General features: G+C 46.0%; 1 protein-coding gene across 1 annotated transcript in view; it reads right to left on the bottom strand.

The window, feature by feature from the left end:
- Positions 1 to 9,663: 9,663 nt before the first annotated feature.
- Positions 9,664 to 14,895, bottom strand: part of LOC104541489 (IQ and AAA domain-containing protein 1-like) — a gene marked incomplete at its 5' end in the record, with an annotated part of 81,266 nt that continues 76,034 nt past the window's right edge. The window contains 2 exon segments of the mRNA XM_010185562.1: positions 9,664 to 9,749; positions 11,152 to 11,185. Coding sequence (XP_010183864.1) covers positions 9,664 to 9,749; positions 11,152 to 11,185 — 120 coding nt within the window.

Genomic DNA, 14,895 nt, shown 5'->3' with positions numbered 1-14,895 from the left:
ACGCTGGATGCACGTCTCTGTGTAGGAGTGGGTGTCATGTCCCCCCCTCAAAAAAACAAACTTTTGCAGATGCAATTGCCTGAGCAGAGCCAGCTGAGCTGCTGCTGCTGGACCAGCTCTCCTGTAAAAACTGCTGCCTGGTGAAATACAAACTCATCCCAAGGCTGCATTGATTTTGTCTGGTTTTTATTGGAAATTAGATAATATTTAAATAATGCTGAAACATTTCCCTTTAACAGCTCTATATAATATGGAAAGGTATTCTGTGCTATGCTGGTTTATAGTGGCCCTTCTTTGACAAATGTAAATAGTTTGATTCAAAAATACCCTTTCCAGTTCTCATAACTGTGCAGTGCTTTCCTCCCCAGCCCCTTCTATCAGTTATAGGAATAAAAAAACCTATAGCTCTTAGCTTAACTAAAAATACTTAGCTTCCCTTTCCCCCTCTCCCCACTGAAGAATCGCAGCTGTGTTAATTATTCCCTAGGAATTCAATACTGGTGTGCATCCTCTTTTAAAGGCTAAGGGGAGCGCTACCAATTATTTAACCCCTCAGTAATGCGCTCATGAAATATCACCCTGAGTGCCAGCCTGGAGAACCATCTCAGACTGACCCTCTGTCACGCAGCCCCTTATACTACAAGGCTGGGTGATGATGGCATTTGCTAATTAGCAGCTTGCCCCTTGTCTGTGGCAGCAAGGACACCCGATTATTTTTAGCAATCGCTCTTGAGGTTGCTGGTGCTTGGGCTGTAAAGGCTGTGGGTTTGGTTTTCTCCCCCTTAACCCTAAATATTAATGCTCCTGTGGCAAAGGAAAGCACTGGACTGCTGTGCCTGTGCTGCTTTGGGCTGCAGAAGGCTTTTGGTGAGTGGCATAAGTGGATGCAGACAAGAAGTTTTCAGCTCAGTTTGCCTTTGGGAGATGTGGGGGGCTTGAGCTTCTCCCTGCATTTTTCCCCCTCTTTCTCTTGCTATCCCTTTCTGTTATAAGGCATATGGCTGAAGGTGTACAGCAAGGCCAGCTTAATTTCTAGGTAGCGATGCTCAGAGGGTTGAGCTTGCTTTTAAGGGTAGCCCAAACCCATCCAGGAGGGTTTAACTCCATGTGAGCAGTACAAGGGCTGGTCCCTCCCCATGCAAAAGCCACGGTTCTAATTTTGCAACCCAATACCTCTTTTTTTCTGCCTACCTCAAACTTCAATGCCCCAAGTTGGCCAGCAGCAATCTAAGCACCTGCCTGCGTAGAGTGGCGATAAAAGCCACCGGCCCTGCTCTGATTACGCTGAGAAGGACCTGGGAGTGGAGAAGCAGCCAGTGATGAAGGAGATGCTGAAAAGAAACCTGTACAACAAACTCTTTTCTGAAAAGTGAGGACAGTTTTCTCTTGTGAAGGTTGTATGCAATGGGGAAGGGCAGGAGAGCAGCTGTCCTGGGGACTCACCCAGGAGATGCCACCAACCTTGACACCATCTCTCAGAACAAAAAACTAAGAAGCATCTCTAGTGGCTGCAGAAGAGAAGGCTGTTCCTGCAATTAAAGTTTCAAAACCTTTGGAATCGGTAGGGGACTGGGCTCCACAGGTTGTTTAATGACATCACAGCACTGTTTTCATTTTCAGTTTGCTTGAGTCTGGTGAAAAAAGGAAGAGGAAAGGAGGCATGTGAAATAATGTCACCCTCTATAACAGGAAAGAGCAAACATCTTGTTTGGCCAAAGTGGCTCATAGGACAGCACAAGGTAGGAATGGCTCTGTGTGCCCTGAAAAACACAGGAGTGCTTGTTGGTGAGCTGAGGCAGGGGAAGGTTTGGCATCCCTATAATATGGGTTTGCTCTCAGTGTAGCCAGCGCTGCAGGTGATGCTCTCCCATGGCTGCTGGGAGGGGGGGGTGCAAGGTGGGGGACCCCCTCACTTGCCATGTGCCCTTTGGCTGGTGGGTCCTGAGGAGGGGAAGAGAGGGTGTAATTGTGGTGGAGGGGTCCCTGGCTATGAGGAAGGGAGGAAGAGAAGGAAGGTGGAGGGGATTAGAGGCTCCTTGTGGTGTCTGTAATGTAGGGCTCTCTCCTGGGACAGGAGGTGCCAGGGATGTGATGTGCTGCATTGTTGACACTACTGGTTGCAGGCTGACCACCTAAAAAGGTGCTTGTAATTGATATAGGGTGAGGATCCAGCATTGGGTGTCTCAGGATTTAAACCCCAGTCCTTTTCCTCAAACTCATGAAAATTGACCCAAATTTGCCCCAGTCCCTAGTTGGATCCCCACCTGGAGCATCATTGCCATCCAAAAGGTTTTCTTTGCCAAAATGCTATGGGAACTAGAAGCAGAGGAGCTGGATGGCACGACAAGCTTCAACAAGCCCTTAGCTTGATTTCCTGCTGTCCTGTGCTCTTCAGCTCCCATGCAAAATTAGCTTTTGACACCTGGAAGTGTAACATATTTGTGGAAGGAAGATATTTATGGATCGGAAGCCATATTTCCCAAGTGCACCCTAACTAGAAAGTTACAGAGATAATTGCTTGTCCTCTGGGATGCAGAAGAACAAACTCCACTATCCCTCAGTAGCTGTATGCATTTCAGGGCGGGGGGGGTGTGTGTTGATTTATTCCTTACCAGTGGACACATCTGAACTTTGCTTGTCAGCATTAATTAGTGGGGACTCAGCCCGATTCATTATGGCTACGACCTCTCTTTGGCACAGCTGCACTTTAACGAGAGAGCCATCTGGTTTGCTTGCTCGGCTCTGCCTTCATTCCTGCCCCCCCCGCTCCCATCACTTATGGGGTACAGGCTGGGAATGCCGTCTCGGAAATTACAGGTTGCTGCCACCACGGTGGGATGAGGCAACCAGTTCTTGGGGCTCAGCCACCACACCTGGACCATCCATCACGCTGGCAGTGCCCGGCGGGGTGAGCTGTCAGCACATCGTCCCCACTACAATGTCCCTGCCCTTCTCGAAGTGGTGACACCAAGGGTTTCCCTGCTGAATATGGAAGGTGGCTTGGGTGGGTGAAGTGTGGGGCTGGGGTTTTGGGCTGCCCTTGATTTTCCCCCATGAGGAGGTTTTGTTAGTAGGTGGAAGAGGATGCATTAACTGCCGTGAGGGTGGCACGTCAGGGACATCTGGGATTTAGGAGCTTTATCTTAGCAGTGGAGCGGGATTTGCTTTATAAACCTAAATTGAAATGCTAGCTCGGACCAGGACCCGGCTCGAGGGGCTCGTGAATGGAGGCATCTTCTGGGTGGGCAGCAGAAAACCATGTGAGGATGGAGCAAGTTTTTGGGCCATAGGGTGGCACCACGGTGTGCCCGCATGCATAGAGCCTCCAACCCACCCCGATGGGAGAGGAGGGGTTGCTCCTCGATGAGTGTTTTTAGGCTAATGGGGGTGGTGGGATGAGGGGTCACCACACCAGCACAGGCTTCTCTTGGGCTTTGATGTGACTCTGCTGAGACCCCAAATTTCAGACTGGCCTGATGCATTTTAGCATTTCTCCCTGCCCATCACTCCCTCCTGAAGGGTAGTGCTGTGAGAGTATTTTCGGGTGCTGTCTGAGCTGCGACATTTGAGATGGAGATGTTTGAGTGCACATTTAATTAGAGCAATTATGGATGTAACTTAGCCAAACTTTGTGCAGACAGTGGGGCTATTGGCTTTGCTGGCCAATGGGCTCATTTGCATGATTTCCATCTCCTCCTGCTAATCCTCCAGTCTACTCACCACTCCAATTACTCCTAACAAGAGGACAGGATGGCACCCAACCTTTAACCTTTCCTCAAGCTTTCACTAGGGCTTGGTCCATCACGCTATCTTTGGTTTTAATGGCTGATGCCTAGATTTTCCTGCTCTCCAAATAGTCTCTTTTGGTGTTTTTCCTCCTGTTTCACCCCATTTTTTTTTCCCTCCTGGAGTTTGGTCTTGAGTTATTTTTACTTTGAAAGCTAAAGTCCTACTCTGTTAAGGAGCCTTTGGGTGGGCAGGCTTGGTGGCTTCTCCTTGTATGACTCAGGATACCAGGAGCTGGGACAAATAATGATGTGTCTGGGTTTGAAAACCAGCACCTCTAGTCCTCTTCTCTAAGAGGTTATTACACTGAAATGTGGATGAAAAAAATGCTCTTGGAGGTGGCTGGAGCTCCAGCTTAGTTTGATCACAAACCTGAACTGCTTTCAACTGGGAGAAGTGGGAAAAGCCGCAGCTGGTCTAAGATCAACCTTCTCCCACTGGGCTGTGCTGTGGCTCCAGGGGCTGGATGAAGAGGGATGGAGACTCACAGTACAGAGGAGGAGGAGGGCTGCAAGTGGAGGCAGTCCTGTACCCCTCCCCATGTCCATCTCTGCCCTATGTGGCAGCTCCACACATGGTCGTTCTTCACAGGGCTTTCCTTCTTTTCACGAGTGGGTCAATGGGGCAGCAAGAACCTTGGAGTGACTCTCACACCCCTTGTCCCATGCACTCTGGACCTGCCTGCTCACTGTTATTGTCGAAATGATTTTTGCTCTCAAACTGCACTTTCAGAAGGAAACTTCTAGAAAAGTCTCTATCTGGTGCTAGACCCAGCTGAGATGCTGTGGAAGCCTGATGTGGACTCTAGGGACCTACCCAGAACACCTGCTAGAGAAGACAGTGGAGGAGAACCAGCTGAGGTCCCCTTGCTTCAAGACCCGCTTGCCCTGTGTGCTTTGCTAAGGATCTGTTACAAGTTTCATCTGCTGTGAGGGCAGCAGGTGGGCCAGGTTTCCCATTAGCAGGTGATTCGCTGAGCCAGATAAAAGCCTCATCCCCTGAGTTCCTTAGTGTTTACTGGGGGTTTTGAGGTGGTTTTTCAGGCAGTGGTGGGTGAAGCAGCACTTGCATCCTTTTCTTTCCTAGTGGCTGCATACAGGCTACGTTAACGTAGAAGTTGTGACCCTTCAAGAGAGAGAAAGTGAGTTCCTTGTATTTACTTTTTTATTATGCTGGTCTCTGGCTTTCTTCTGCAGGTCCTATTTTTCCTAGTTCCTTGCTCTCTGTTGCTTATTTTGGGCTTTGGTGCTGCTGTTGCCTGTGCTGTGAGATATTCTTCACCCATTCCAAGTGTCTGTATTAATCCTTGCCTTGTGTTGCTACTGGTTGCCTTTTTCTTGTTGGAGAAACTGAGGTAGGGTATAAGCCTAAAGCTGCAAGAGGACATTAGCGAATGTCCTTTACCTTGCTGCTGGCTTGCAGCTCCCCTCCTGAAATGCAAACAGCCTTATTTCATGCTTCTCTTCACCTTTTCTGCTGGGTGCACTTAGTTGTCTTGTTAATAATGACTTTCTTGCTAGCCTGAGCAACTTAAAGCATGAATATTTTTAAGGAGAGGAGTGTCTCACCTGTGGGAAGCTGCACAGTGCTGGCATTGTTTGAAGTTGTGCAGAGGAAATTAGGGATATGTTCAGCCTTTTTCCAGAGGGCTAGGAAAATGGGAAAGGGTGTGCAGTTTGCGTTTCCCATCCTTTGGCCTCAAGGCTGCTGAGCTGGTGGGAGCAGAGCCTGGCAGCACCCTGCTCTGGGAAGGTGCCTGGTTTATAGGGGTCCAGGGGCTGGGTGCGAGCCTCTCCCTGCTCCTGTGCTGGCATAGCCCCTGTTATTTTCTGCCCCCTGCTAAGAAAGGGGACTCCAGCCGAGGGCTGTAATGCTTGAGGCCAACCGAGGCTGTGCTCGCTGCTTTTGCCGAATGCAACGGTGGAAAAAATGGGCTGGTGCTTGTTTGCTATGCAAAAGAAATGGTCCCTCTTCTTCAGCATCCTCCTAGGGTAGCAGCCTTTCAGCATGGAGCTCGCGAATTAGCCAAGGCTGCATAGGCACTGTACCTTTGATTGCATCGTGGTGATGTCTTAGTGGTCGCCTCTGAAAAGCATTGCTGGCCAGAGGCATCCCAGGGCAAGGCTGGGGATCTGGTTGGATAAACCCCCTCTCCTTTGGAGAGGACAGGCCCATGTATACCGTGCAAAGCTGAACAAGAGGCTTAATGATTTGGGGATCTTATGCAGCTTGTTATCTCAGGCGTGAGGGTTTTTTTTGAAATCCCAGCAAGAAATAATCTTCTTTTTCTGGTTGGAATAGAAATGGCTTGATGCCACAAGGCAAAAAATAAAAGGAAGCTCTACCCGGTGCTGTGATGATTTGCAAGGCTAGTGAGAGACTACATAAGGCGTTTTCAAATAGACTCCAATATTTTCAGTGCTTAAAGAGGGCCTGACTACGTGACACCTTTTTTGAAGCCCTGATTTACAATGGACCCAGGCTGAGTGCATTATAATTTGCTGCGCGAAGTTCCAAAGTCGCAGTACTTTCAATAATGAGGAGAGAAACCCTAATATGATGAGGCTTTTTTTTTTTTTGGGTATTGTGTTTAATGAAAAGCTAAAAATGTGCTAATTTGTAAGTCCTGTTGTGGTAGTGGCATTGGAGGTTTTTGAAATGCATTACTGACTTAGGAAGTATTAAGAAAAAAATGACATTTTGCTACTAGCAGAAAAGTCAATTATAATGTTTCCACACTTTAGAAAATTGCTGATGCAGGATGAGAGTTAATAGAACAGTCAGCTTCACTTTGTATTACTGGATTTGGGGTGTTTTGCTGAGAAATGTCGGATTGTGGGGTTTTTTTTTTAAAATTCTGATGGCAACTTAAACAATAAGCTACAGCAGGCACCATGTGGTTGGGACTTGTCTCTGGGCAGGGCGTGCTGGAAGGAAATGCATTCCCTTGGGCTGCTTCAACCTGGAGTTGGAGCATTTGCCAGCCTGGAGTGATGAAGGCTGCCCAGGACCAAAGTAAATCATCGTATATAAAGATTTAGCACCATTTTGCAGTTGGGCTGATCTCGCCCTGATGGTGGATGGAGGAGCACGTGCCAAAACGCTGAGTCCAGTGCAATCTGTTCCCACGCTTTGCAGAAGAGCCTTGTTAATATATTAAAAAACATTTAAACCAAGAATCTGGAGAAAATAGCTGTCCTTACCCACTGGGCTATCAATGGAGCTTTTTTTTCCTGTCTCCTGGAGAAGAAAACAGCAATAAACTTTTCCTAAGCTCCTGGGGAGTGGAGGGGTGGGAGCTCTTGGAGGCTGGCTGTGGCTGCCAGAGAGCTTCAGCACCGGTTGTAAAAATAGCAGTGCTGGAGGAGTCAGTTTTCAGGAAGGCAGGGGCACTCCCAATAATCCTATCTCTAAATCAGTCCATCCAGGCTAGCAAGGCAAAATAGCTCATGCAGAATTGGCAGGGATCAAGAGACAAGGGCTGGCACTGCTCTTAACGGGAGTTACAGTGTCTGATTAAAGGACTTTGGCCACAGCGGCATAACTCGAGCACTTGACACGAGCCAGGGACCTAATAATACCCGTGGCACATGGCAAAAGTGTGACTTCACAGCGGCTGCTGCCTCTTACCTCGTGAGGGCCAGTTTTCATCCCTCCTGCCTTGAGGATGCTGCCCTCCCGCCTGGCTGTGTGGGACCAGGGCTGCCTTTGGTTGGCTGCAGCCCCGAGAGCTTGGGGCCAGGAGGTAGACAGACCTTCTGCATGGAGGCAAACAGATGGTGCCTGGGGTCTCTGAAGATATCGAGAGGCTGTTCCCTGGGTGCTTGGTGGGTGCTGTGGAATAGGATGGAGTTGATGCCTTGTGACTTAGGACTCCACTTGGTTTTAGTTTCTTTCTTATCCTATTCCAAGCGCTACTATGAACTGCTTGTTTCTTAGGATTACTGATAGGGTTTAAATCAGTTGGCAGATATCTGAGGCAGGGTATCTGCTATGCACCTGAAATCCTGATTAGGGCACTATTTTTTGCCTTGTGGCAAATTGGTAGCAACTGATTTCCAACTGGAGTGGGTCTGTCAGCTGATGCCCAGGTGATGGGCATTGGGGGTTATTGGTATTTTGGGGAGGCAAAGGTGATATGGGGGAGCTTTTACAACAGAGACGTGGGCAGGAATGGCTCCCAGGTGGTTCCCCTGCCTTGGATGGAGGTTGAGTGCTGAGGCCGTGCTCCTTGCTCCACCACCTACAACCCTGCAAAGCTGGCACTGGAACCTGGGCTCCTGCTCCAAGCACGGCTGTATTTAAAGCACATTAAAATCCCCAGAGTAGAGATGTGCCAAGACTTTATTGCCTCTGGGACAGTGAAACCACCCTTTGCTCCCTCTTTCTTGGCTGTGCCTCCCCAAGTGTTTCAAAGGGGTTCCCACTTAGTGTGGTTAAAGCAGAAAGATGGGGAGTGAGTGCAAACACTTTTAAAAAGTCATGTCATATGTAGTTCTCCTGGGTTTGGAGGAAGCAATTAAGCCAATTAATTTATTGGTAAATTATCTTATGATGAAGTACAAAATAACTGCAATGAAATGCTGACATTCACATTAATACCAAATTAGTTACTGTATTATGACTGTTCTTACAATGAATGCCCAGTAATTTAATAGTAATGGGACATTTAAATAATTTAGATGATAATTCTGTAGATCACTTACATATATAAATGAGCATGACAGCTTCTTTTCTCAACTTTGCTGGTGCTGCTGGATTACCTCCCACCACCACACTGGAAGGCAAAGCAGCCTGGTGCCTCTCTCCACTGTTCCCCAAAACTCACCTCTTGCTGGAAGCTGAGTAGGGGATAAGAAATAGCAAAGGGGATTTTCCTCCCTCTTCAGATTTTGGGATTGGTGTGCCAGGAGGCTGCAGCTGGGATGCAGAGCGCAATAGCTCTGCAGCTGGGCTTAGCAAAGCTACAATCCTTTTATTTTTATTTTTATTTTTTTCTCCTGTGCTGAAAGATCTCTATGTACTGATGTTCAGACCTGGTAGAGCATCTCTAGCAATGTTCCTTGTGAGAGCACTATTAGCCTCACAGTGGGATGGGTGTTGGAGATCCAGCCAGGGCCACTTAATAGAATAGTTCAGCCATTGACACTGAAATTACTGTGTGTTGGCTCTGCTTGATGCAACAGCTTCATTTTCAAGTAGCTGCACTTTCTGTAATAATAATTATAAATAGCATTGAAATTGCTCCTTGTTCTTCCCTCCCCATACCCCCTGAGAGGACTCTCTAAAGGAGAGCAAGGGCTTGGCAGCTATGCAGGCAGAGCTTGTCTGCTTTATTGCTCCTTTGTCACCCCCCTGCACCCACAGAGCTGTTTGTAGAGACACCAGCTGTGGCTTCGAAGTCTCCATGGAAAAAAGAAACACAGTTTAAACCGAAAGCAGCCACCACTGCAAGCTATACTTAGAGGTTAAATTGCCTCAGTGCTTACTTCCCCCCACAAACTAGTGAATACTGGAGGAAAAAGCATGGGCTTCTGCCTTGCTGAGCACACCTGGGATGGTGAGAGGTTCATGCATCCTTTCTGCATGGGGTCGGAGTTGTGCCCTGGAGATGGATGTTGCCAGTCAGTGTGTTACTTCATTATTGAGATTGCACTGAACCTGCTGAAATATTGGTTAATGGGCTTGCTTACGTCCAACCTAAATGCGGTCTTTTCATCACATCACGTTCTGCTGTCAAACCTGTTGTGGAGAGGAATATTCCACTGTCGGCAAGATTGAGGACAGAATTATCCAAATTAGTTTTCTTGAAGATGAGAGCAGAGATGAGGTTTTTTAACACAAACCCGGCCATCTCTTTGGAAAGTCTGGCTCTTCTCACCGAGGGTGAAGTTGAAGAGTACCTTTTAAATTGGAATATGCTGCCAAATTTGTGAAGCCGGCAGCCTGCTGCAAGCAAGCGTCTGTAAAGAAGAATAAAGCAAGCAAGCCAAAATTTGTAGCTGCTCTGTTGCAAGTGATTAAATCCAGGGTCTGGCAGCTCATACTTGTGGGGTCCCTGGTGTGGGCTGTGATGAGGCTCCAGCAGCCAGATTACTGCTGGGATGGCTGGGGGCAGGACTTGTGTTCACCAGAAATGCATTGTGTTCCTGAGAAGTTTTAGTTCCCTGCATTTGCTGCTTATGATATTTGGATATGGGGCCTAATGGACTCTATTGAGCAGAAGATACTATATCAAAGCACAAGACTGGGAAAGCTGTGCCCCTGCGTGCCTTAGGTCCTTCTGTGCAGAAGACATTCCAGCCACAAAGCAGCACGTTTTGCTGCTCAAGCACATGGAAACAGCCACGGTGATCTCACAGGATGCATCTGTACATGGCTTTATAAGGGAGGTCTGAATGTGATGGGGCAGACTTTCACTCATGGGCTACTTAAACAGAGCTTGTGGGATTGGATTTAGAAGAAGCTGAAGCAGATCTAGGTGGGTCGAGTTTAAGAGAGCATGAAACAATCTTTTAGAAAGCTCAGCAGGCCTATTCCAGGCTGCCATTACAGCTGCTGTTAAGCAACAGGTATATTGCCATTTGTGCAAACAAGGTAATTGGGCATTGTGCTCTACTGCAAAATATATTCCTGGGAAATCCACCAAAATGAACACCACCTGACTGCTTTGATTTTGTCCTGCTTATTAATGTTTTCTGCTAACATCCACATATATGAGTTTTTCCATGATGAGGCATCAGAAAGGTGAAACAGTGCTGGTTCTCATGTGGCTATGTAAATATTCAGCTTGTGGTAGATTGCATTAAGTGTTTTATAATCCATTGCAATTAAAAAGCAGTCTTTATAGCTGTAATAGTTTTATAGAGAACTGTAACACATTAGACTTACAGATATATAAAGCAGTTAGTTTTATAAAGCATATAGGATATTAAAGTAATGAAAGACATTAATGTGACATCAATTTTTAAGGAGAGTTACTTGCTGAAATAAATGAGTATAGCCTAAAAGTTGATGGCATGTTACAGTCCTGAGTAATGAACCTCACTGCCCCCTGAAACCTCGTAGAATAAATAATGCTCAAGCAAGTCAGTGGTCATTAACTCTTCATCTTCTGAGCGCTACATGTCACACTGATGTCTCAGCTGATTTTTTTAAAAAAATTTATTCAGAAAGGACTTCTTTTTCCTGCAATAGCTGTAACTTGGGGTGCGTTATTCCGACGTGTCTGTTTTCCTAACGTTTCCTCATTTTCAGTGAAGTGGAGCTGTGGCTGATATCACCAGATGCAAATTTCTTGAGGAAATTATTTTTTTCCTTCAAGTCCTTCCCTTTCCTTCTTTTTCAGTGCCAGTGCTTTGTTACGTGCTTTACCCAGTGGTGTCTTGGCATACCAATCCTGGAGAATCAAAAAGCATGTGTATGTTTTCTTAAAATTTTAAAAGAAAAAAAAAACCCACAAAGTTTTTAATAGTACAATGGAGTGTTCCTTAAACCAAAAAAAAAAAAAGCCCCAACCCTTAAAATCCTGGCTGGCTTGTGGAGAAGGAGAAATGAAATCCTCAGATCTCTTGAGTACATTATTATAACAAGAAGTACAGCAATTGCTTCCTTGAAGTGTGTCTCATTAACAGGAATACTTAGCTGGGCCATTTGTGTTGCTATAGTTATGGAAATGTTAGAACTTCTATGATCAACCCAATTTCTGAGGTATATAGCTCTTGTCAAAGCTTCCTCTGGTCTGAAACTTGGCAACAGACAAAGCATATACCTCTCGTGGCTCTGCAAATCAATCCGGACAGTTCTTATTTCAACGAGAGAGCTTAAGAAGCAAAACAAACCCTGAACATTAAAAACCTGTTTATTGCTTTCAGATGCCTGTTCACAGTCCTGTGACTCGTAAATGATCTTGGTATAGTCACTCTGCAAACTTGCCAAGCTCCTGGACTGTAATATCAACAAGGCAGTTCTAGGCCATGTGAAAATAATGTCAAATGAAGGAGGAGTAGGGCTTTAAAAGTGTGTAGGAATTAGTCTTTCCCCATATGTACGTATGGGAACCTTTATCAACAAGGTCTCGCCTACACCAGAGATTAAAATGCCACTAGGTGTTGACATGATTGATAAAATGTCTTCCCTTTTGACCATAGTCATCCACGTGCTGTCCCAGGAATGAATGTCTTTCCTCTGACCGCAGACTGCTATTCAGTGCCACAACTGTATCTCTTCTGCCCTTCACTTGGGTAGTCTTCAACATTTTTACCAACTTTGCTTCCTGGAAATCTGCCTTTTCCATATGATTCATCCAAAATGCTGTGTCCAGCCTGAGCCTGGTTAACACTACCCCTAGGAATTTGCCTTGTCCAGTTTCCCAGCGTGTGTTACAGACAGGTAGCAGCAAGAGATGTAGCTGGGAGAAGAAGTAATTGGAAGGGTAGAGGGAAGAAAACCCCTTAAGATTCCTTTCCTGGCCCTAGATGGTCCTTCTTGGTGTCATGCCTCTTAAAGGCTTCCTCTGGGTCCCAGAAAGGGGCTGATGACAGGCACCCTAGTTGGATCTCTTGTCTGGCAGATTAAATACTGTCAGCAGGTAAATGAAGTCTGACAGCTGTCAAATGTCCAGCTGGCTGCTGAGCAGCCCTAACACTCTGATTTCTGCTCTAATTGCCCAAATCAGCTGAGCACCCTGACTCCACTGATTAAAACATCAAGCAACCTCTCATGTATCCACATCTAGATGGTGCCATGGGAGGTGTTTGGGAGGAACCCCTGGACTCTCAGGGCAGTGGCCTGGGCAATTGAATCTTGCTGTCCTAAAGACAGTCTGGGGCCAAGCTTGTGGAGAGCAAGACACAGCTGGACAGGATGGGGTGGGGAGAGGCCTGGAGATGGCTGTTTATGGTCCTTCACATCAGTGGGGTAAGAAAGACAGGATGGTGGTTGTGACTATTGGCATGGGGAGGAATTGACTTCCCCACCAGTAGCTAGCAATCAAGCAATGTCTCTGGCCTTCTATGTGTGATAGGCCATAGAAATTCTGATTTCTCCCCAGGTTTGTTGTCTTGGGTATGATATTCTCCAGACCTTAACTTTGGAAATGGAAAGCATAACAAACCCCTGCCAATGGCTTGCTGGGGGTTTGGTAGGATGGAAGGTGCTGTTTGGTGGCTGCAGCCTGGGGAGGTCATCTCACTGCTTGTTCTGCATTGCTGATAAAGGACTCTGCTGCATGTGGCAGAAGGAGCCAAGTGACTTGTGATGTCTTCTCTTGTTCCCTTCCCATTTCTTTGTGCATATACTTCAGTGAAGTAAATAACCTCCTTGTTTGCATGGGATGATGGCTGCTTTTGACTCTTCAGCTAGCAGAACTGCTATGTGGGATTAATGAAGCCAGGTTCTCATATATGGTTAAAATGAAAATAGATTTATCACTAAGGTACTGATATCTGAATTGGAGATGTAAGTTACTGACAGTAAGTAACTGATCAGAATTAAAACGTTTGCTTGTTGCAGGAATGATGTCTGCAGTTCTTTGGTATTGGGGTTTTCTTACATATTGTAAGTATTCTGTACCAGTCACTGCCAGGCAGAACTAGTGTGCTAGTTGGACTGCCCTTTGCTCCTCTAAGACTACAGCTATTTCTGTGTGAGGATTTGTATCGATCACACTGGGGCAAGAACTTATAATTTCAAAAATGTGGATGTATGATTGAGCCAGAAATTTGAGTAAATTGAATTAAGAAATCACATTATCGCAAATTTTGCATTATTTATATTCATTTTGGAACACTGGCAGAATATAAATGTCAAACAGGGAGATTCATGTACCCAGTGAACAGAAATCAAAGATTCATCACAGCGCTAATCTTCACTTTGAATACTGCGTTTTAGCGGCCCTACTTCAAAAAGGACAAAGGAAAGCAACAGAAAAGGTCCAGTGAAGAGCAACGATTAGAGGCTGAGGAAGAGGGGCTTCTGTGTGAGAAGAGATGGAGATGCTGGAGTTAATTAATGCACGAGGCCATTTTGACAATCTTCTTCCCCTGTGCCATATTACAGGTGCTGGGGCAAGGTTCCGTGACATTTAAGGGAAACAAATTTAAAACAGATAAAAAGAAATACTTTCTTAAGGGTTGTAATTAATGCAAGGAAATTATTGCCATGGGACACTGAGGACAGTATCATTTTAGCCGTGTTCAAAAATGAAGTGCTGCCTGCATACTCTGTGCTGTACAAAATGGGCACATTCGCAGTAAGTGGAATGATATTTCCAAGTTAAACCCACACTAAATACTAGCTCTCATGTTTCAGGGTACAAATGGATTACTACCTGGAGCTGGGGATGATAGGGTTTTTTTTTCTTTGCTGCAACACTGAACTATTAGCCTTTCCCTGAGGAAAGATATTGGTTTAGATAGGAAGCGTGAGGAAAAAAAGAGTAATTTGCCAAATATCACAAATGCTGCCTATGTTGAATGAGCCAAATGGCTCTAAATGGAAATTGGAAAGTATTCAACAGGGCTGGGAGAAATATGCACTATCATTAGGCTAGCAGTGGAAGAAGACTTGGACAAAGTTGTTAGAATCTGCTTCCTGTTTATTGTGTGAGGCGCTGTGGGGATTTGAAACAAGAGGGGATTCAAAGAGCAGAATGAAGAGGAAACCCCTTAGCCAGGAGAACTCAGTGGTTTATAAGAATGTCGGGGTAGAAGTTGAGGGGGTATGGGACTGAGAAAGCTCTTTTGGGGTCTCTTGGCTTCAGTACAAAAGTCCTATCTCATTTGGAGTCCCTGGTGTGTCTGCAACTCTCTTTGGTACATGGGAGGGTTTTCCTGTTTAGTGGCCAAGGCTTTTACTAGCATTTAGTAGGCTAGAAGGGCCTCAGTCAAGTGTTGCCTCATTTTTCTGGGGTGTCAGCGCTGCGAAGCTGTAGCGTTGCACTTTAGTAGCTAGCTCAAGCCCAGTTCTGCTGTCCCTGAGCTACGCTGAAGTCACTACAGTAAATAAATTGCAGACCTGTATTTAAGCCTGATGAACTCTTCCCATCATTAGGAAAACCAAAAGTGAAACAGTGAAAGCAGAATTAAGCACTACATAAAGATAATCGTA

The sequence above is a fragment of the Mesitornis unicolor genome, unplaced genomic scaffold (genome assembly GCF_000695765.1).
Source record: "Mesitornis unicolor isolate BGI_N332 unplaced genomic scaffold, ASM69576v1 scaffold19065, whole genome shotgun sequence".
Classification (NCBI taxonomy): Eukaryota; Metazoa; Chordata; class Aves; order Mesitornithiformes; family Mesitornithidae; genus Mesitornis; species Mesitornis unicolor.
This window is presented reverse-complemented; position numbering and strand designations above follow the sequence as displayed.